At 52.8% G+C, this 20,452-nt stretch overlaps 11 protein-coding genes across 11 annotated transcripts; 6 read left to right on the forward strand and 5 right to left on the reverse strand.

Moving 5' to 3' along the window:
- Nucleotides 1-165: 165 nt before the first annotated feature.
- J7T55_013010 (aldo keto reductase) lies at nucleotides 166-1,114 on the forward strand (the record flags this gene model as incomplete). The annotated part of the gene is made up of 2 exons (XM_053141657.1): nucleotides 166-188; nucleotides 241-1,114. The coding sequence occupies 2 exons, from the start codon at nucleotides 166-168 to the stop codon at nucleotides 1,112-1,114; spliced, it is 897 nt and encodes a 298-aa protein (XP_052995357.1).
- Nucleotides 1,115-1,895: 781 nt separating this feature from the next.
- Nucleotides 1,896-2,537, reverse strand: J7T55_013011 (HIT domain-containing protein; the record flags this gene model as incomplete). The annotated part of the gene is made up of 1 exon (XM_053141658.1): nucleotides 1,896-2,537. One exon carries the CDS (start codon nucleotides 2,535-2,537, stop codon nucleotides 1,896-1,898), a length of 642 nt encoding a protein of 213 aa, XP_052995358.1.
- Nucleotides 2,538-3,034: 497 nt separating this feature from the next.
- Nucleotides 3,035-3,348, forward strand: J7T55_013012 (metallothionein-i transcription activator; the record flags this gene model as incomplete). Its single annotated transcript, XM_053141659.1, has 2 exons — nucleotides 3,035-3,264; nucleotides 3,324-3,348. 2 exons carry the CDS (start codon nucleotides 3,035-3,037, stop codon nucleotides 3,346-3,348), a joined length of 255 nt encoding a protein of 84 aa, XP_052995359.1.
- Nucleotides 3,349-3,786: 438 nt separating this feature from the next.
- J7T55_013013 (tpase npa3) lies at nucleotides 3,787-4,974 on the reverse strand (the record flags this gene model as incomplete). The annotated part of the gene is made up of 1 exon (XM_053141660.1): nucleotides 3,787-4,974. One exon carries the CDS (start codon nucleotides 4,972-4,974, stop codon nucleotides 3,787-3,789), a length of 1,188 nt encoding a protein of 395 aa, XP_052995360.1.
- Nucleotides 4,975-5,330: 356 nt separating this feature from the next.
- On the forward strand, nucleotides 5,331-7,463 carry J7T55_013014 (cell cycle control protein cwf19; the record flags this gene model as incomplete). The annotated part of the gene is made up of 1 exon (XM_053141661.1): nucleotides 5,331-7,463. The coding sequence occupies one exon, from the start codon at nucleotides 5,331-5,333 to the stop codon at nucleotides 7,461-7,463; it is 2,133 nt and encodes a 710-aa protein (XP_052995361.1).
- A 1,067-nt stretch (nucleotides 7,464-8,530) lies between these two features.
- J7T55_013015 (sorbitol utilization protein sou1) lies at nucleotides 8,531-9,691 on the forward strand (the record flags this gene model as incomplete). Its single annotated transcript, XM_053141662.1, has 5 exons — nucleotides 8,531-8,564; nucleotides 8,627-8,827; nucleotides 8,915-9,298; nucleotides 9,369-9,501; nucleotides 9,577-9,691. 5 exons carry the CDS (start codon nucleotides 8,531-8,533, stop codon nucleotides 9,689-9,691), a joined length of 867 nt encoding a protein of 288 aa, XP_052995362.1.
- A 2,031-nt stretch (nucleotides 9,692-11,722) lies between these two features.
- On the forward strand, nucleotides 11,723-12,579 carry J7T55_013016 (uncharacterized protein; the record flags this gene model as incomplete). Its single annotated transcript, XM_053141663.1, has 4 exons — nucleotides 11,723-11,866; nucleotides 11,930-12,285; nucleotides 12,380-12,446; nucleotides 12,511-12,579. 4 exons carry the CDS (start codon nucleotides 11,723-11,725, stop codon nucleotides 12,577-12,579), a joined length of 636 nt encoding a protein of 211 aa, XP_052995363.1.
- A 275-nt stretch (nucleotides 12,580-12,854) lies between these two features.
- On the reverse strand, nucleotides 12,855-13,160 carry J7T55_013017 (alpha beta hydrolase fold protein; the record flags this gene model as incomplete). The annotated part of the gene is made up of 1 exon (XM_053141664.1): nucleotides 12,855-13,160. One exon carries the CDS (start codon nucleotides 13,158-13,160, stop codon nucleotides 12,855-12,857), a length of 306 nt encoding a protein of 101 aa, XP_052995364.1.
- Nucleotides 13,161-13,547: 387 nt separating this feature from the next.
- On the reverse strand, nucleotides 13,548-14,063 carry J7T55_013018 (uncharacterized protein; the record flags this gene model as incomplete). Its single annotated transcript, XM_053141666.1, has 1 exon — nucleotides 13,548-14,063. The coding sequence occupies one exon, from the start codon at nucleotides 14,061-14,063 to the stop codon at nucleotides 13,548-13,550; it is 516 nt and encodes a 171-aa protein (XP_052995365.1).
- Nucleotides 14,064-14,724: 661 nt separating this feature from the next.
- J7T55_013019 (phytanoyl- dioxygenase) lies at nucleotides 14,725-17,783 on the forward strand (the record flags this gene model as incomplete). Its single annotated transcript, XM_053141667.1, has 10 exons — nucleotides 14,725-14,749; nucleotides 14,877-15,074; nucleotides 15,133-15,513; nucleotides 15,562-15,696; nucleotides 15,841-15,930; nucleotides 16,030-16,248; nucleotides 16,299-16,425; nucleotides 16,504-16,557; nucleotides 16,770-17,480; nucleotides 17,570-17,783. The coding sequence occupies 10 exons, from the start codon at nucleotides 14,725-14,727 to the stop codon at nucleotides 17,781-17,783; spliced, it is 2,154 nt and encodes a 717-aa protein (XP_052995366.1).
- Nucleotides 17,784-18,133: 350 nt separating this feature from the next.
- On the reverse strand, nucleotides 18,134-19,171 carry J7T55_013020 (uncharacterized protein; the record flags this gene model as incomplete). The annotated part of the gene is made up of 2 exons (XM_053141668.1): nucleotides 18,134-18,482; nucleotides 18,537-19,171. The coding sequence occupies 2 exons, from the start codon at nucleotides 19,169-19,171 to the stop codon at nucleotides 18,134-18,136; spliced, it is 984 nt and encodes a 327-aa protein (XP_052995367.1).
- Nucleotides 19,172-20,452: the final 1,281 nt, after the last annotated feature.

Consider the following 20,452-nt stretch of genomic DNA (forward strand, 5'->3'; position numbering starts at 1 on the left):
GTTCTGGTCCCGTAGTGTAGTCTGGCACTGGTGGGGGGTCGTCCACCAAGTCTCATAAATACCTGTTCTTCCGCTCACTCAACTCTAGCCCTCGTTGAACTTCTTCATCTCTCCCTCACTTTCACGATACCCAGACGTCAAAGCACTCACTGAATGTCAAGAATCATGGCTGCCGTCAAGAACACCACGTGAGTGCCCCTCCTCCTTCTTTCACTCCATGTTTTGCTAATACACCACCAGCAAGACCTACACCCTGAACACGGGTGCCCAGATCCCAGCTCTCGGCCTTGGGACGTGGCAATCCAAGCCAAATGAGGTGAAGAACGCTGTTGAGGCAGCCCTCAAGGCGGGCTACCGACACATCGACACGGCATTCGCCTATGGCAACGAGAAGGAAGTCGGTGACGGCATCAAGGCCTCGGGCGTGCCCCGCTCCGAGATCTGGCTTACGACGAAGCTGGACAACCCATGGCACAAGCGCGTCACAGAGGGTTTCAACAAGTCCCTCGAGAACCTGCAGACCGACTACCTGGACCTGTATCTGATGCACTGGCCCAGCTCCACAGACCCTGACGACCTGAAGAAGCACTACCCGGACTGGAACTTTGTTGACACGTGGAGGGAGTTGCAAAAGCTGCTGGATACGGGAAAGGTGAAGAACATCGGCGTATCCAACTTCGACATCACAAATATGGAGAAGCTGCTCAATGCCGAGAGCACAAAGATCACGCCCGCTGTCAACCAGATCGAGCTGCATCCTTGCAACCCCTCACCCAAGCTCATCGAGTACCTCAAGACCAAGAACATCCACCCCTCTGCCTATTCGCCACTCGGCAGCACCGACTCGCCTCTTGGCAAGAATGAGGCCCTCCTGTCTATCGCCAAGGCCAAGGGCAAGTCGCCGCAGCAGGTGCTGCTCGTTTGGGGTCTCCAGAAGGGCTTCTCCGTCCTGCCCAAGAGTGTCACTGAGTCGCGCATCAAGGCCAACAGGGAGCTGGACGGTTGGAGCTTGACTGATGAGGAGGTCGCCGCTTTGGACGGCATCCAAGACAGGTTCAAGGTCTGCGGTGACGCCTGGTTGCCAATTAGGGTATTCCACGGGGATGACGAGTAGATGTTGTTAGACGATATATCAGATAGAAAGGAATACATCTGCAAAGATCAGTGACGAAAGTTTACTGGAAAAGCATCACCCGTACACCCAGTAGCGTTGTCCGAATGTTCCTAAACGATGTAACCAACGGTTGTATTTCCAATATCATTCTAGGTGCTGCAAAATGCTTGCGAAACTCAAGTCTATCTCTTGCTCTGCCGTCCACCCAACAAGAGCCGGTGTCCATAACGTTCACAGACGATTCTGTCCATGTTTGGCGGAACCAATCTCACTAGAGAATCATGCAACACAAAATGCGTGCCTTTATGGTGGGCACGAAGTCCTTTCCTGCGCAACTGCTTTTGTGCCGCCCCTTCAGACGCCCGCAGAAGTATGCGCACACTGCTGGTTCCGGGAAAGGACCTGACAAGTCTTTGCAAGTTGAATTTGGCCGACTGTCCATGGCGTATAGTTGGTCGCCAGAACTGAGCACGAAACGCAGTCCTATACCGCCGTTGGGCTCACACCCAGCTGCTTGTCCGGGTCTTCATATTAAGAGCCACGGACATTCTATTGTGTTATGATGTCCACCTTCTGACTCTGCCACCACAACATCAACCTGAGTCAGATGCCGAAGGTTGGTAGATAGTCCTTCATTGAATTAGCGCAAAGAACCATCCCAAATCAAAGCACCGCAGGTGGCACTCACGGCGCCGTTGCATCACGGCTGATTCAGCTCTGGGGCTCAGTCGAAATCCTCTCGTCTATAGACCAAAGGGCTGCGCGCCCTTTGTGTAGCTGCTCAAAGCTTCTCTTTCACTGCCGACTGGACTTCTTCCCTCAAGACCCTCGCCACCTCTGCCCTGACACTGTCCGCGAGCTGCTCGCCGTCCTCGGCGTCAAGGTCGCTCCTCTGGCCGCGGCCAAACATGGTGAACTTCTCACTCCAGCGGCCCTGCGCCCTGATCTCGGGCCGCGGGATAATATGGTAGTGCATGTGTGGAACCACCTGCGCGGCGGCGGCGCCGTTGTTCTGCACGACGTTCCAGTCGTCCACGCCAGTGGCCCTGCTCAGGGCCGCGGAGAGAACGCGGAGGTAGTAGCCCAGCTCGCGGGCCTCGTGGGGCGTGGTGCCGGTGAGCTTCGGGGAGTGCCTGCGGGGGCATAGCAGCAGGTGGCCTCGGGATAGGGGCATAATGTCGAGAAACGCGATCACGTGTGGCGTCGAGAGCAGGACGTAGGTCTCGGGATTTGGGTCTGCCTTGGTGGTGGAGAGGATGGACGAGTCGGCTGCCGGGGGCGCGGTCGGGTCGTAGGGCTTGTAGAGAGCTGCTATGCGACAGAACGGGCAATTGGCAGCGCTGTCTTCGTCTACCGCTGGTGTCGATGCTGGATTCGAAGGCCCAGGTCTGTCGAAAGCTGTGTTTGGCACATGAGGCGCCATCGTGCCCGCCCTGAGCCCGGCTTGGACGTAGATCTTTGTGATTGGGATACAAGGGTCCGTCCGGACTTGACACAGCTAAAATATCAGGTAGTTATCATGAAGTAGCTTCACAGCTCGAGCTCCCAGAGCCAGGCCCAGGGAGTCTAGTAAATGTTCTGCCGGCTAGAGGCTGGTCAAGCAGACTCGCAGCGGCAGCACGTCATGAACCTTGCAGGTTCCTGGAATTAAGCCTCGGCTCGTGCCCACGCCCCTGTCGCAACGGTCAAAGGGGCGCTGCGGCAGGCAACTAGAATTCTGCCGGTGTCGATCCCGACCGCCAATTTTCTCAGTGTCTAGGCCTCAACTTTCACTGATAGCTTCTTCTCATCTTGGTGACATCCATACATCAGCCAATACCCCGCCACAAAACCTGCCGTCGCTCCCTCTTCCGTGTCATCAGCCGCGCCGTATCTCTTCTAGTCGATAGTGCTCTCCAAACCCATCCTGTACTCTTCGACATGTCTCGCGAAGGCTACACCGTCCCAACCGGCTCGCCAGGCGGCAGCTTCGGCGGCGCTGCCCTGGCCGCGAAACCAACCAGTGCTTTCAACCCGGATTTCCGCGAGGACAACATCCAAATGAAGTACCTTTGCGGCGACTGCGGCTCCTCGACCCACCTCAAGAAGGCCGACCCTATCCGGTGCAAGGACTGCGGATGTCGTGTGCTCTACAAGGAACGGACAAAGAGGTGAGTCAGGTCGGGTATGCCGAGGGGAGACAGGTTTGGCTGATACCGATGAAATCCAGAATGATCCAGTTCGAGGCCCGGTAGAGACAACTTTCAAATATCATTGGCAATGAAGCAGTGCCTGGCGTGAAATCTGCGGGCGGAACGGCGCGATGTACGGACGAGTCGTAGTCTGCGGCCTGGCGAGAAATGAGGGGCCATCGAGAGCCATTGGGACGGGCAAGGGTGGCCTGCGGAACATTGTGGTGTTGACTGTACAGAGCATGGGAACCAAAAAGACAGCCGCCGACACCGCTGAAACGGATGGAGCATTTGATCAACATCATGTGGAGTTGAGGAGTAAATGACTTGCGAATGAATTTCTAGACAATGTCTGATGGTATCAAGACCCTACACCGAACGCCACACAGATGCCGACTCTTGTCCCTGAGTAGACCGGCTCTGAACATGCAATTTTGATAACCATACTCGCCCGGAGGGTACGGGCACGAATACCGAAGAAACCATTGAACATGCCAACGGCTAGCCTTGTTTCTGCTGTTGGTGTAGAAACTTTGCAAAGCTGGCCTCCTGACTTAGTGTTTCTTCGCCGCCCTCCATTGCCGACTCATACCTCGCCTGCAAGCCCGCGCGGTCTGTCTCGTCGTCGTCGTAATCTTCCGAGTCCTGATCGCTGACAACATCGATATCGCCGTCCCCATCCTTCTTTTCGTCTGTAGCAAGACCAGCCATAGACATGCCCTTCATCATCTTGTCAAGCTCCTTCTCTCTTGTCGCCCGCTTCGCATCTTCCCTCTCCTTCCTCTTCTTCTCCAACTCCGGTTGGTAGTCCCTCTTGAACTCCTCAGCCTTCTCGGCTACCGCCTCGAAAAAGTCGTTGACACCGGCGCCTGTCATGCTGCTCACACCGACTACACTAAGGTGCGCATAGAATTCTTCCAGCATCAGACTCATGCTGTTCAGCAGACTTCCCATGTACCCGCTGCCCCCACCTTCGCCGCCTTCTGCCCCGCCGAATGCGTTGCTATTCTCATCATCTTGGAGCGCAGCCTGGAATGCCTCGAAATCCGTCATCCATTCCTTGGCGAAGCTGGCGTCTTTGACATCGGTCTTGTTGAAGACGAGGATCATGGGAAGCTTGGTCTTGTAGAGGATACTGCAGGCGTAGAGCATGTTGCTCATGAAGGTCGACGTCGAGCTTGTCCGCGGCGTGTCGATTATGTATGCTATGACGGTAGGGAAGCTCGAGGCCAGACTCTCGAGCAAGATCGTCCCCGATGCGGACCACACGAAGACTTCGATCTGACCTGGCGTATCGACCAGAATGTTGTGGATCGGCTTCCGATTCGGGTTGGCGGGATCGGGCTGTGTGCGTTTCTCGAGGAGGCCGAGGATCTGATCTACCTTTGTCGCAAAGAGGTTAAGGGACGTGAGAATGCCACCGTTTGGGCCCAGGTTGTACTGCTTCATCACCTCCTTGTAGTTGACGCTGTCTCGGATGTCGATGTTGCTGTCGAAAGGGACGTTCAGGACGGCTGGATCGAGGTTGATCACGTATGGCGGGTCCTTCTGTCCGTGGAGGTGGGCGTTGATGCGTTGCATGAAGGTCGTCTTGCCCGACCCGGCCATGCCGACGCATACAATAGCGACGGGCTGCTGCCCATTCTCAGCACCGGGCTGGCTGTTTGATGCCGTCGAAGCAGATGCCATTGTCTTTCGGCTGGCCTTGAAAGGGCAGTGATCCAAGCTTTGGCAAACGGGTGTTGCTTGTTGGGAAGGGAAAGCGAACTCACATGAAAAGTTTCCCCAGTGTCTGCGGGGCAGCATCGATGTCACTGTGGGGAGCCACGCTCCAGTTGCCTGCCGCTAACACATTAAGCCCTGCAGCCACTTCAATTCTGGAGCTACCCTGGAGAGGGTTTGGGGAGCATCACGTCACATAGCCTCAACGCTGGAAATATCTCTCTTCCCCGAGGTGCTTCTCTGAAGCTCTTGGCCATCCAGTCCACGTTGTTCAGAGCATCACTAGACCATCGGCCTTCCTCTAGTCCCGTTCTTCTCCTGCAATGGACGGACTTGACGATTTCGAGAAGCAGCTTGCTGCTGAGAAGGCCGAAAGAGAACGAGCAGAAGAGCGTGCGGAGAGACGGGAAAAGAAACATAGGCATCGCCACCATCATCGACGCTCGAGATCGCCAGACAGGCGTGACCGTGATCGAGACGACAGAGACGACAGGGAGAGGGCCAAAGACAGAGACGGCCATAGAAGCAGGCACCATCGCTCTCGGGAGCACGATTCAGATGATGGTCACCGACATAAGCGGTCTCGACACTCGAAACGAGACGACGACGGCGACTCTGGGAGGCACCGACACAGACACAGGGACAGAGAGCCGGCTGGAAATGAAGAGCCAGACTTTATTGCATCTACAGATGCTAAAGAGAAGCTTCCCATACCAGACGAAGAGCTACCCCGAGACGAAGCCACGCCTCTCGAGAGGGACTCCTGGATGACCGGCGCAATAGACATCGACTACATCCATCGCGGCAAGAAGGAGAAGACGCCGCCTCCGAAGCAGGTTCCGGAGCGTGTAATCCACCATAGAGAGTTGAACACAGGCCTGGGAGATGGCAGTAATGCTTCAGCGAATTCCCGGGACGAAACCACGAGCGAGGTGGACTATACATTCGGCGATGAGGGTTCTTCGTGGCGAATGACAAAACTGAACGCAGTCTACAGGGTAGCAGAACAGACTGGCCGTTTGGTGGACGAAGTGGGCGAGGAGCGTTTCGGAAACCTGAAGGAATTCGATGATGCGCGGGAGGAGAAGACTGAGATGGATAGACGCAAAGTCTATGGAGAGGGCTACAAGGGCGCAGAGAAGCCTACTGGGGGGTTGTATCGAGAGCGCATGGCCAGAACCCGTCCGCCACCGCAAGAAGAAGCCATTGGCCCAGACGACGAGCCAGAGCAAGGGATTGTCATGGAGGATGCCGTTCCTCCTGTCGACCAGACAACCCTCAACCGCATGCGCGCACAAGTAATGAAGGCAAAACTACGAAAGGCGCCGGACGCTGCAAAACTCGAAGAGGAGTACAATGCGGCCTTGGCTCGCTTCAACGGTACAGCTAGTGGGGACAAGGCCGTGGTACTGGACGCGACTCACAGTCGAATGCTCGCTGGAACCAGAAATGAAGTGAAGGCAATTGACAACAAGCGCGGACGAGAGCGTGGCACGGTTGAGGCGAACGAGGATATGAGCATCGATGATATGGTCCGCGAAGAGCGGCGCACCAGGGGCCAAGCAGGCGGCGAGGGCGTCCGACTTGCAGAGCGCATTGCCAAAGATGCTAAGTTCGACGACGACTTGGAGTATCTTGACGAAAACGCCGAAAAGCTCGCCAAGCGCGTGCACAAGTCTGAAATTAACCTCAAGAACATGGCAGTGAGCGAGTATCAGAAGATGAACAAAGTCCTTGAGACTTGCCCACTATGCCACCATGAAGACCGGCAGCCACCTCAGGATTTGCCTATTGCACCCATACTTGCACTTGGAACGCGCGTGTACCTGACGCTGGCCACCGAGCCAGAGCTGAAGGGCGCTGAAGGCGGGGCCGTCGTCGTGCCCATTAGCCACCGGACAAATCTTCTGGAATGCGATGATGATGAGTGGGAGGAGATGCGCAACTTCATGAAGAGCCTCACGAGGCTGTACCATGAGCAAGGCCGTGAGGTGCTCTTCTACGAGAACGCCGCCGCCCCTCATCGCCGACTACACGCCGCACTCGTTGCAGTTCCCATCCCGTGGGACCTTGGCGATACAGCGCCTGCTTTCTTCCGCGAGGCTGTGCTCTCAACGGAGGAGGAGTGGAGCCAGCACAAGAAGCTCATAGACACCGGCAAGAAGGCAAGGGAGGGGGCTGGCAAGCTCGCGTTCCGGAGGAGCATAGCCAAGGAGATGCCGTACTTCCACGTGTGGTTCACCATCGACGGCGGGTTGGGACACATTGTAGAAGACTCTTCGAGATGGCCCAAGGGTGATTTATTCGCCAGGGAAATCATTGGCGGTATGCTGGACTGTGAGCCGGATAACATCAAGAAGCAAGGGAGATGGAGTCGAGGTGATCCGCGAGCCGACGGCTTCAAGAAGAGATGGCGGAAGTTTGACTGGACCAGAGCTTTGACAGAGGGTCAGTAAGGAGGATCTCATGATACTGTCGTCTCGCTTGTTCGAGAAGCATGTGCCTGTTTCATCGATGTTGCCGTGCGGCGTGAAACATCGCACTGGCTGGCTTGATACATTTTAGGAGCCCTTTTTGCCAAGTAATTATATATGAGCGTAGGAAACCCGACAATCACGGGTTGAAAAGCCTTTAGCGCACCTCGCGATAGGAGAGCTAATTGATGGGTGTGCGGCGGGTCATGATCCTCCTCGTTGCCTAGAGAGACGCCGATGGAGTCCATCCGGCAGCTTGAACCCCATTGTAGCAACATATCAGGAATCAATGCAATATTGGGGCAAAAAAAAGTAGTCTATTATCACAACGGCCGTTGGAAGACGCAGGCATATGGAGGGGTCGGTAAGTACACAGGCGGCCCAGATAAGGCTTGCCTAGATAGTAGCACTGTAATCGTGCAAATTCATCATCGATTCTCACCAACTTGAGGCGTAGGGCCAGAAATCAAACAACGACACAGTTGACAACATCCAGGTGACGTCTTGCACGAAGAAGACAACTAGGCGAATAGATCGCTCAAATATTGTCTACAAAAACTCAATCAGCCTCGGTGATGTCCCTGGTCTTCCTCTCTCACTACACAGTACAAGAAAATGCCAGTGACTGTTGACTCGCGGCTTCTGCATCTTGTCGATCGGTGTGTCATGGGACAGCAAACTCATCACCGCCCTCGACAGCGTGGCTGGCTCACTTTGATACCTGACGGAACTGCTTCTTACGGCATGGAGGCATATCAGGGATCCAATCTAAGGCCCTGCCGTGGGGCATCGGATAAGATATGGGCCTTCAGTCACATAGAGTCCTGGAGATTTCCTGTTTGTGACTATGGCTTCTAAGTGGATCTTGCCGCGGATGCAACGAAACAGCGTCGCCTCTAGGACCTCGCCAAGCTAGCAGCCGGCAGCAATGGTAGCCGACGCGAGTCAGAGTCTTTTGTATAAACGTGGTAAAAGTCCCAGCCATTCCACGTGAAAAAGCGCTCAAAAACGATGCTGTAGAGATTCGTCTTTGGAAACATAGGGACAAAATGAAGGACGGCAAATTCGAACACGATGTCACCGGTTAGGAACCCACATCACATTGTGTATAGAGGCGGGCAGCTGACACAATCGATCACGAGCAGCGGCGTCTTCAAAGACCAAGGTGTTCGACCTGCTTTCCTTGAAGGGCCGGACAGCTATCGTCTCGGGTGCCGGCGCAGGTATCGGTTTGGGCGTTGCTCACGCATACGCCGAAGCGGGCGCGAATGTGATAATCTGGTACAATAGCAACGCAAAGGCGCTAGAGCGCGCAAAAGAAATCGAGGCCGAGTACGGCGTTAAATGTAAGTCATTGTGATTGCATATACGAATGAGCTTTCAAATGTTTGCCCCATAAATTCTCGGGCCTGGAGTAGCTGACGTTGCCACAGGTCGCGCATATCAAGTGAATGTCACGTCCGCCGAGGATGTCGAGGCAGCTGTGAATTCCCAGATCAAAGAGTTTAACAATCGCCTCGATGTCTTCGTGGCCAACGCAGGCATTCCATGGACACAGGGTCCCGCCATTGACGGAGAGCTCGAACACTATCACAAAGTCGTAGCCAATGATCTCGACAGCGTCTTCTATTGCGCGCGCACATGCGGCAAGATCTGGAAGAGACAAAAAGAGACGGGCCTCGACTTGGCGGGCAAGAAGCTGGAGGACTTCAATGGCGGCAGCTTCATTGCTACTGCGTCCATGTCTGGCCATATTGTAAACGTTCCCCAATTGCAAGCAGCGTATAATGCGGCCAAGGCTGGTGCCAGCCATATGTGTCAGTTATTCGGCCCCTCATCCCTGGATATCGAAGGGAACACATTGTCTAACGGAGGTTTGGGGTCTAGGCAAATCATTTGCTGTTGAATGGGTTGGCTTTGCCCGCGCCAATGCAGTCTCACCAGGTTACATTGCTACAGAGATCTCAACATTCGTGTCTGAAAACACTAAGAACGTTTGGAAAGACAAGATTCCCATGGGGTAAGTTGCTCAAAGTTATTTTTTGAGTTGTCAGCAAGAGACCAGCTAGTTGCTAACATGTTTCCTTGCTCTTAGCCGAGAGGGCCAGGTCCATGAGCTGAAAGGGGCCTACTTATTCCTCGCCTCGGATGCGGCTTCATACACAACGGGAACAGATATCATTGTGGATGGTGGTTACTGCTTGCCGTAAATAATCCTTGACAAGTATTATAGTAGACACTGCCGTCGCTTTAAGCCGGAAAAACAAAAGATCGCCTTCGGCTCCAACATGAACGCAGCAACACGCGGACAAATTGTTCATGCAAAATATTTTGTTGGACCACCCTAATTTCCGCACACAGACAGTAGACAGAAGAAAAGACCCAAGCCAAAGCTCCGGGTAAAGCTGTCGAACGGGAATATACTGTGAGCCACATTCGAGTCGCGATTGGCTCTTTCGAAGTTGAGGGGAACGTTTAATGTGGAGTGGAGTCCTAGGACGTCTTTCGACTGCACAGCTTCACTTTCAAATTCTAAGTCCTTACCCAGATACGCACGACACTGCAACCACTTCCTTGGCAAACTATCCGGTTCTACTATCCCGATGCGAGTTTATGCTTCTTTGAAGTTCAGGAAATGGTCAGGGGGTTTGACTCACTAATTTGGTGCTCCATTTTGTCTGGTAGCGAGCCTCTCACGCCTAGTTCAAACAGCTGAGAGGAATCAGACGATGTGATTTCTTCAACCTGCCACCTTAAAGCAACACGGCAGTGCAATCTGGCAAGTTTAGTATTCTAGGTGCACCTTTCTAATTTTGGAACAAATGATAACGGGGTTTGCTTCCTGCACGTTGAATGCCGCATATTATGCACTCTCACAGCTAATATGTCTAAGTTCACAATGAGGAACCAATCACACTACTTGCGTGTTCACGGACCATTAAAACACTTGACCAAGCCTCTTGGGTCAGGTGATAATCCGGGACTCAGGAAGGTTTTCCTGTCGATCTGGTGTTAGAATCGGCGACGCCAATACCATGCAGTGCTGTCAGAACTGAATTGGAGTGGCTCCCAACATGGGCTTAGACGGCCTAGATTTAGCTTTCTCCCGTCGGCTAGCTGCACATACTGTGAAACTAGCGATAGGGCTTTATTTGCCCCGTAAGGTGATTAGACTACGGCGTCTTCCGGCAGTAATGGGGTGACCATCAATTTAGATGTTTGACCAAACGCTTCTCCTCAAAGAACTTCGGATGACATCTGGGGGGTTTGCGACTGTCGCGCGCGCTGTGACTCTGTGGACATGAGTCGTGGATGGCAAAGCGACCTGTCAATGAAACCCCAGCAATCAGATGGATCGCGCAAGAGCGCACAACGGCAGATGCTTCCCCGGCAGTCCGGTAGAATCCAGATCTACGGGAGAGCCCGATTGGCTGCCCCAGATATATCATGAACCAGTCGTACGTGCATTTCAGCCGCATGATTGAGGCCTCAACGGTGGATACCTTGAGCTTGAGGTGTTCCTCTGGCTCGCGAATCCGATTGGCAACCGTCAAGCGAAACGAGAATAAGCTTCCAGCCCGCTGCTGCCGTGCGGGACAAGCTAGCCAGTCCTGGGAAGAGGAACGGGCTAGAACAGCTCGACGAGTTCGTCCACAGTAGTTCAGTAGGGCGAGGCAGAGCACTACTGTCTGTCAGGAGGTGTTTGGGTGTTCGTCCGATCCAGTGCACGAACGGTTCAAAGAGTTACACTGCCTCTATGAAAGCACAAAGCGTAGCTTACATCAAGTGCTGTCAGTAAGCTTTGCGAGCCACCCTGCGCATGATGCGAAGTACAGAAGATCGTAGAAGACCGTTCCATCCAACTTTGGCTAGATTTCGCCTCATCTTGGGAGAAGATTCCGAGAGTCAGCTTTGGCGATATCTGCTTCATCCCACCTCCACAGCCTGCAACACAGCCTACAACTACCTCTAGCACCGGCGAAATGGCGGAAGATAGACCGGAGAATAGTAGCGACAGCTGTATTCCTACCTCTGCACTGCCGAGGGATCACAGAACCAGATATCGTCGTTCGGCTGTGTAGAGTCCACGATGAAGTGTATAAAGAGGGCCATGTTTTCCTCCATATCTTCGTTTGAACAACATCATCGCATCAAGCCTCATCAACAGCATTACCCCAATAATACAGCCTCTTCAACACTCACTCCTATTTCCAAGATCTTTCTTTACCAAAACTTTCACCATGAAGTTCACCCTCTCCTTCGTTGCCCAGCTGGCTCTGTGTGCCTCTGCCTTGGCCGCTCCAGCTCCTCAAGCCAGCAGCGCTCCTACTCCTCCAAACGCCAACATTCCCGCCTCCACGACTGTTGATCTAACCGGCCAGAAGGTAATTCAGGCCTTTCAGAACGCTTTCCACTCTATCATGGTTGCTGATTATATTGTCGCTTAGGGCACGGATGGCAAATTCACCGTTGCGCCTGCTCCTGAGGACCAGACTTCCGAGGCCCTCCAGAAGCGAGTGGCACCTGTTGTGGTCGTAGCTGGTATCGCCGCTGTCAAGGGCGCGGCTATCCTCACTAAGATCGCTGTTGAGATCGGGGCCGATACTATTAAGGACCTCGGCAAATGGAACCAGGCCCGTGAGGAATTCTCCAAGAAGACCACGGCCGAGATGTGGGCTCGCAACCCGGACTACCAGAAGTACCCGGCTGCCGTTTGCTACAACAAGGGATACAAGCTGAAGGATCCTGCCGGTACGACTGGGTTGGTGTCAGCGAAACTGACCCTGGGGCAGCTGAACACTGAGTGAGTGATTTCATGGCCCAATCCCACAACTGACCTGCGCCCCCTTTCACTTTTTTTGGTATTGTGTCGGTAGAGACTAATGCGCTCTTCCCAGTTACGACTGCATGTATATGACTGCGAACAACCAGTTCTACACTCAGGGTGAGGGTGGCTTCATCAACGTAAGTGAAATTCCCCAACTGTATCGCGCCCGTGACAGCGAAAGCTAACCACGCCTACCTATAGCTGAGCTACACCTACAGCAGCCGCTGCACCTTTGACAAGGGTACCGGTGATCTGACCTGCGGTGCTTAGAGGCTCTTTGGGCCTGACTTCGGCCCCTCTGGAAGCACTGGAGACTAAAAAATGGATAGGAGGCAATTTGGTTGAGCGGGAAGTCGGACTTAGGCTGATTGCCTTTGTGGATAATAGGAGACTGGAGTAGTTGTATTAGGGCACGCGTTTGATTTATAGACTGCTATTAATCTTTAATGATATCCATTCGTTTAGACCTGAAGAGTTTTTTTCTTTCTACAAATGCATCAGCCACTTGACACAAAAATCGTGTTCGCATATCTGTTGCAGACCATTTACCGCTTTTCATAAAATCTAGAGCCTAGGTAGCCGTACTTACTTCCCACTCCTCCCTCCCAGTGGGCGCCTGTTGGCCTCGTTGACGGGTGTTTGCGTCCCGTGCCAAGGACGACATCTAGGTAGAGAAGAGGAAGGAGGAGGAGGAGGTCTACGAGAACTAGCGAACTTTGCCACCAGACCTGGTTGGCGAGGTTGTTGACGGACCGTACATGGTACGAGTACTGTGAGCCGATGGAGATGATCAGTGTCCCGGCGCTGGTCATGGCAGGACGGCGGTCTGAGTGATTCCCGCTGGAGGGCATGCTTGAGACGATGAGAAAGGCTAAGAAGAATAGGCCTGAACTGAGCACAGACTGTTTTATGAGGCGCCCGAGAAGTTTAACAAAGAGATTGGGGAATTTGTTGAACTGTGTATCCGTTGAGATGATTTAGTGGGGTGTGGACAGACCTCAAGAGTATGCACAAGTGGGAATAAAATGAACGAAAAGTTTGTGTACCTGGCCAAGGTCTTCAATTATGGTGTAAATGGAACTATATGCACGTGGTATGCTAAGAATGGAAGTCCGTAAAAACGCAAATGCTCCTGAGAATGGTGCCCCAACCGTGTTGATGTTCATTTCTATAATGTCGCATCCTCTATATGCAGTCGAGTTTACTATACCACTCAGGGAAACAATTCCTTAAGCTTCTTAGTAGATGGGAAGAAGCTGGACATCAGCGCAAGAAGCAAGCGTCCTCTGCCCAGCCTGCTTGAAGCTCAAGACTACAGCGCCATCTCTCGGGCAAGCCATCCACGCTCCGCCAAGGTACTGAAGTCCAGCAGAAGTGACTGAGACACCGGTGGTGCTGGCTGAGCACTGCAGCTCCACCACGTTGGAGCTGGGCACCGTCGCGGTGCCTCCAGGGGTGACAATCATGCCGGCGCCGGGCGAGGAGTCATCGGAGAAGTGGTTGACGCCGACTATCTCGCCGGTCGTATAGAAGGTGGCGCCCTCGCCGGCGGGTGCGAAGACGATATTGGCCTGGCAGTCGGCGTTGGACACGTAGGTAAGTTCCTGGCCCTGAAGGGAGGGGTTAAGATCCAGGCCGGTGACCGTGGCGGACAGACGGAAGGCATCAGGGATCGAGGTGCTCCTGACGGGGATGCTAGCGGCCGTGGCCGCGGCGGCGAGGATAGTTGCCTGGAGGAGGGTTTGCATGACCATATTGAAGGTGTTTTGTTGTTGAGAGTTGTCAAGTAGTAGGGATGGTAATGAGATGTTGACGAGATTGGTGTATTTGGGTGAGTTGATTCGATGAAGACAAAACAAATTCGTTCATCGGATCTTTCTTCATCTTATATACAACTTCTCATCTTGATCGGATCTGAATGCAACGTTTCTCAAGATTTTCAATATGTCAATGTGAAGTCACTCGAATTCTTTGAGGCTGTTCACCTCGGATCCTTCAAGCCATCTATTTTCGTGCATCCTCAGAGCGTTCCACAGCACTCGCGAGTCTCCTAAGCACTAACATCACCAAGCCTCAAAGATCAGCGGGACCTAAGCTCTCCCAGCCCTAGATGCGGAAATCTCAAGACAACTGGAAATCGATGGACACCCTACGGACTGGCGGCATGGCGCCGTTTGCTCCGAGATGGCGGGGTCACCGGCTGCGGAGAGTTTTCCTGGGGTCGGGTTGTGGGTGCCGACGCTCCGGACAGAAAATGTTTTGTCACTAGGTGCTTTTTTGGACTTTTTTTCTATCCTTATTCATCTGAAACCCCCGACGCCCGACGGGCTTCGTCGCAGCCGCTGCCAGGGGTCTTGCTGGTCAATACGGCTCGATCCTTTGTTCCTCATTCATGATCGTCATCACACGGCCGCGATGCCTCGTATTTTCAATCCAACAGGTGAGAAATTCGGCCCTACTTCACGTCGAGAGAAAGACTGACTGCATGTTACTGACATCGAGATAGCATGGTTCGGACTTCCAGCACGTGTTCATCCCATGAGCGAACGCTAACATTGAAAATTCAGCAACACCTGTCGAGTGCGAAAGGTCAAGTGTAATAAGCCCATGGACCCATAGCATTGGCGCCCCGTCTTACATGAGGCTAGGCGACGAAGCAGTTCCGATCTGTCAACGATGCTCCAAGGCAAAGCGATACTGCGACCGCAGCACATCTCTTCCACGATTTCACAATAAGAGCATGGAAGATGAGACCGAAGCTGAACGTGCGATTGAGTGAATTTTAAATGGTGAAATTATAGCTTACTAACTAATCAAGCTCAGAAGCCTTGGCCCCAGGAACGCTTCCGTCGCCGGAAAAGCCACGAAACGCCCTTTTGAATCCTTCAATCGCGCACTATTTTCACCACTACATCACTAATATTGCGCCTTGGTATGATCTCAGCGACAGTTCTTACTTATTTGGGACAAAGCTGCCCGAGATCGCGTTAGAAAGCTCACTGCCATTTGCCGCGATTCTGGCTCTTTCTGCAGTGCATATCAGCCAAACGACTGCGCCTTCAGCGAAGGTAGCAGCTGAGTTTTATCATGGACATTGCGTCCGTATCTTGATCGAAATGAAAGATGAAGAGGATGGCGAGGTGCATACGCAAGGCTTAGCACTTGCTTCTGTCTGTCTTCTTCGTTCATACGAGATTCTCAGTGGTACGCCTGGCTATGTGAGACGAGCGTGTTGCAGCTGACCTTTCGCAGAAGAGATCGATCCAAATAGGCACCTTCGAGGCGCCTACTCACTGGCAGCTTATCGAAGCCCCCTCATAGATTACCTAGGATCCGGTCTTAGGACTGCAGGGTTTTGGAACTATCTCCGTGAGGATATTACTTTCAGTTTGTTCCAGCGATGTCCTCTTAAAATCGATTTAGATCAAATGCCCTTGCCGAGCCAGCACGACACAGATCACAGCTATTTGAACACTTTATCGCTCATTCTCGGCCGCATCATCAATGCATGCTTTTCGGGCGCGATAACAGAGCAGGCATGGGTTGTTCTGTTTGATATGCTTCGCAGTTGGTCCGTAAATCTGCCAGCTCGTTTCAGACCATACTCACGAGAGGATCGAGGTCTGGGTCTTTCTCTTCCGTCCATAAGAATGCTCAGAAAATGCCATGGTAGGTTGAAGTTTTACCAAAGATGATGACTGGGAGCTGAAGTGGTGTTAGCATCTGCGCTTCATTACCAGCTCGTCTGCATGGCCATACTTTGCACCGAAGCAACGCCAGAGAACATTGAGCTGCTGAAAAGTATACAGAATAACACACAGGAGATTGGGGATACGAGAGCAGAAATCTTAGAAAAATGTGGACTTGACCTTTGCGGCATCGCTTTCACAGCAAACATGCCTCCCGTCTTGGTCAATTCATTTGGCCCAATTGCATTCTGTAAGCAAGTCGTTCTCTCGCTAGAAATGAGAAACCAACATGGGCACCAGGTGCAAGGTTCATCCGTGACGAAGCCTCGCAGCAAGAGGTCATCCGTCGTCTCATGGCGTGCAAGCGATCCACCGGGTGGCCGGTCCAACGACTCATCTCAGACCTGCAAGTTACGTGGAGTGGACCGTCTTCAGCAGCTTTCCAAGAAAACAACCAATCACAATCAAGTTAATTCCATTTGCAACGATCTGGGCAAGCCTTTAGGGACCAGATGGACAGGCTCAGAGGAGAAACATATCCCGAGCTCGGATTTGGAGGGTTAGTGGGGTGAGCAAACCCGAGCTCGGGATTGGGACAACTTCGCGGAACCTCCCACAGATTCTTAAGTACATAAATGCATGCAGAAAAGATGGGTTCTCATCACGTCTGATCAGTAGACTTTCTTACGTAGACACCATGAGAACAATCGCACAAACCTCAAATTTGTTGTTCCGCCAGCAAGCAGCTTTCTCTCTGAGCTGCGCCCACAGAGGTCTGGCATCACTTACACGCCAACCGCAACCAGCCCGTCCGTTCATCGTCCGCCCCTCAGATGTCGAGGTGCGCAACAAATTGCTTGGGCCGCGCAATCTTGAGCTCGCTGTCCGACATTTGCATGCCGATGGGCTTGTAGTCATCGAAGATGTCGTACCCCACAAGGACCTGGATGCCCTCAACGAGAAGATGACCAAAGATGCGCGATACTTGCAATCCCTTGGCGACAAGGGGCCTTTCAATTACAACCAAGGAAACTTACAACAAGACCCTCCGCCTGTAGCTGAGTACTTTTACAAATCCATCTTCACAAGTCAGCCCCATTTTTACCTCATGATCATGGAAGCACTAGTGTTGATGAAGGCAACAGACCCTATCGCAACCCAAATCACATCAACAGTCCTCGGGCCCCGTCCAAAATGGACCTTCTGCTCCGCCAACTCGGCCATGCCACCCCTCCCCGGCGCCTCACCCCAGCGGCAGCCTGTACACTCGGACGCCGATTTTGATCACCCCTCACATCCATTCGCGTTAGTTATCAATATCCCTCTCGTGACTATGACGCCTGAAAACGGATCCACGGAGCTCTGGCTCGGCACGCATACCGCCGACGTTTCGGCTCAAGAGGGCAAGCACGGCGAGCGGGCAAGCACGGCGAGCGGGCGAGCGGACGGATCAAAGAAAGTCTTCTGGCTGATAGACGGGGTGTAAGAGGTCCATCACAACCTGATGTCAGGAAGGGAAGCATCGTTTTGAGGGATCTAAGACTCTGGCATGCTGGAATGCCTAATATGAGCGAGGAGGTGAGGGTCATGCTTGCTATGATCCACTTTGCGCCGTGGTATCGTAATCCGATGAGACTGCAGCTCGGGGAGGATGTGAATGGTTTACTGGCTGGGCTAGAGTCGCAGTTGGAGATTCCGGTGGATTGGGTGAAGAATGAAAAGGTTTTGGGGTCTTACTTGCAAAGGGAATTTGGCAACAGCTACGACTTTGGTCAGGAGAAGTGAGGCCGGCCAACATAAAAGTATCCTGCAGTCATCGTTGCGTGGTGTCCGAAAACGGATGACCAGGCAGGCCCTCGGCATTCGATCTCAAGCGAGTGAAATTTTTTGAGAGCAAACAGAACATAGGGATTTATTTTCTGGTCGACCCGCGGACGGTACCATATCTGATTGCCTGTCTATATGCCTTGCAGATTCTCAACTACTCAGTGCCGCTTCATGCAAAAATTATTTGGTAAATTGTCGCCAGTATATTTCTAAGTGATTACTGATCGAGTCGGAATGAAGATCTAGTAGAATTACAAGACATGCCTGGCTCTGCCCGACGCAACCCATGGGCCTTATCTAGGCCATGTTCAATCCTCGCGCACGTACTGCAGACGACCCGCAATGCTACCGACAGACCTCTTCTTGGTGCATCCCGCGGCTGTGCCATTTGGTGCAGCGGCGGTCGCGTTGGCCCCAGCTTGAGAAGAGAGGGTGATGGTGCTGGCAGAGCTGTCCTCCTGGAAGATACCACCGAAGATGATTCCCTCGTTGATCCCGGAGGGCTGGAAGGCATCCTTAGTAATATCAGCACCACCGTTGACGCCCTTCTTCAGAACGCCAAAGTGGTACTGGCCCTGGCCGCTGATGTCATTGGTGAGTGGCTCAGTGACCTGAGCGAGAGGATCGTTTCCAGTAGAGTAGAAGACCTGGGTCGTGCTAAGGGAGATAAGTCAGCCAATGTGGAACTCCCCAAGTGGCATGCTAACTTACTTTGCGTTGAAGTCGAGGGTCAGACCAAAGTTGTGGAAGACGCCCTCGGTGAAAGCAGTGTTGAAGAGGATCTGGCTCTGCTTGACATTACCAAACAGGATCAGGCTGTCCGGGTCAACACCTCCTTGGGTCGCTGTGTCCAGGAGGGTGCCGGTCTTGAGAACGAATTGGTTGGTGCTGAAATCGTTGCTCTCCACGAATGCAAGCTGATATTCGTGCGAGAGGTTCAGCGGACGTGCAGTGTCCTTCATCAAGCTGAAGTGAAGGCTCTTCACGCCGGAGGTGGACGGATCGGTACCATTGTTGCTGGCAGGAAGAAGCTCGGCACGGCGGAAGCCCAATTGAACATTGGTTGCACTGGGAGCGAAAATGGATTGGTCGCTAATGGTGACCTCGAGAGGAACAGTGCCAGCATCAAAGAGAGATGGGGGGACGTCGGGCAGCTGCAAGAGCTGGCTGAAGGTCAAGTTCTTGCCGAAGACATTGCTTGGGTTGAATAGACCATTCTCTGAATCAAATGCAGAGAGCTGAGTGCCAGCAGGGACACGCCCATCAAACTGGATAGCAGACTGCGAAGCCGCCAGCGACGCGAGTGAGAACAAGGAGGTTTGAGTGAGAAGTCGTTGAGAGAACATCTTGAAGTTATTTCTAGCGAACGAAAGGAACGTGGGGCCTAGTACTAGCAAGGCAACGAATGAATGGTGGTTTAGAATACAAAGTAGCGCCGTCAAAGAACGATATGAGACGATCACACATCTTGTCGCGGGTGACAGGCGAGTGGGCTTGTTATAGGAAGGGATGTCGGGCGCGCGCGTTCAACGGGTTGCTAGATGTCCCGAATAACCTTATTGCAGCCATGTTTGAAGTTGACGCTGCCCCTTGATGCGGCTCTGGGCAAGAGAAAGTAACCCGGATCTGCCCCAAGGAATACTCGACAGGACTTCCTGGTTGACTTCGGTAGGTGTGCCGACGGGATTTGCGCAGCGATGTCCTCGGCCACCGCAGTTGCTAGGAGGGAGACATTGTTCTCTCAGAGTAGAATGGCTTATTTCATGCACGAATCATGTCTTCGCCTGATGTGCCCTGATCGACGTCCGAGCATGGTAGCCCATGTGCACAACATGAACATTCTAGTGTCTCAGGAGTCCGAATCTGGTATCGCGGACGAGTCAATTACTGCACTCTTCACCCAGCCTCTCCGAAGCCCCTAAGCCCGTGTCTAACTTGTCTTGTGGAGTCTTCGCAATTGCTATTAGATAGGAGTTAGCTGTAAACCAGATCGCACTGATCAAGCCTTGAAAGTTATGTGCAATGCGACCCAGACACTCCAATTTATAGGTCACGATGAGAGTCTCAATCAAAAGGCGACTGGCGTGTCATCCGGGTTCGTTGGAAATGTTTCATGATTGATTTTCAGGCAAACCCTCGCTATGGGGCACATCTAGCAACGTAGAAATGAAGGTGGGTACGAAGGTTCAGAGCCAAGACGGCCTGCCAATTTTGCAGCACACGGCCCATCGATAGTTTCTCATGATGCATTTCTTCAGGTCTCGCCTTAATGGCACACACATTGGCGGCAAGTACTTTAGATTGGCTTCGATCACGGGGGCTATTACCGAAGTTCAGGGCAGAACCATTTGTTTATTGTCTGATTTTTTGGATAAGCTTTGGCAACTTTAACATGCTCACCGAAGTGACCTCAGAAGGCATAAGCTTTACAATCTGCATTCGACTTGGGCCACTAAAGAATGCATCTGGCCACTGAAGATGATTCAACACTTGCTCTATAACTCACCTGTGATATGAGTGGCTAATACGTTGTCCTGCTCCGATGTATTTGGACGCCACTCAAGCGTATCCAGGACAATAGTGGGATATTGTAAGTGAGAACATAAGCCGACGCAGGTGCGCGCCTG

Source organism: Diaporthe amygdali, assembly GCF_026229845.1.
Source record: "Diaporthe amygdali strain CAA958 chromosome Unknown NODE_9_length_1275696_cov_64_842800, whole genome shotgun sequence".
In the NCBI taxonomy this organism is placed as follows: domain Eukaryota; kingdom Fungi; phylum Ascomycota; class Sordariomycetes; order Diaporthales; family Diaporthaceae; genus Diaporthe; species Diaporthe amygdali.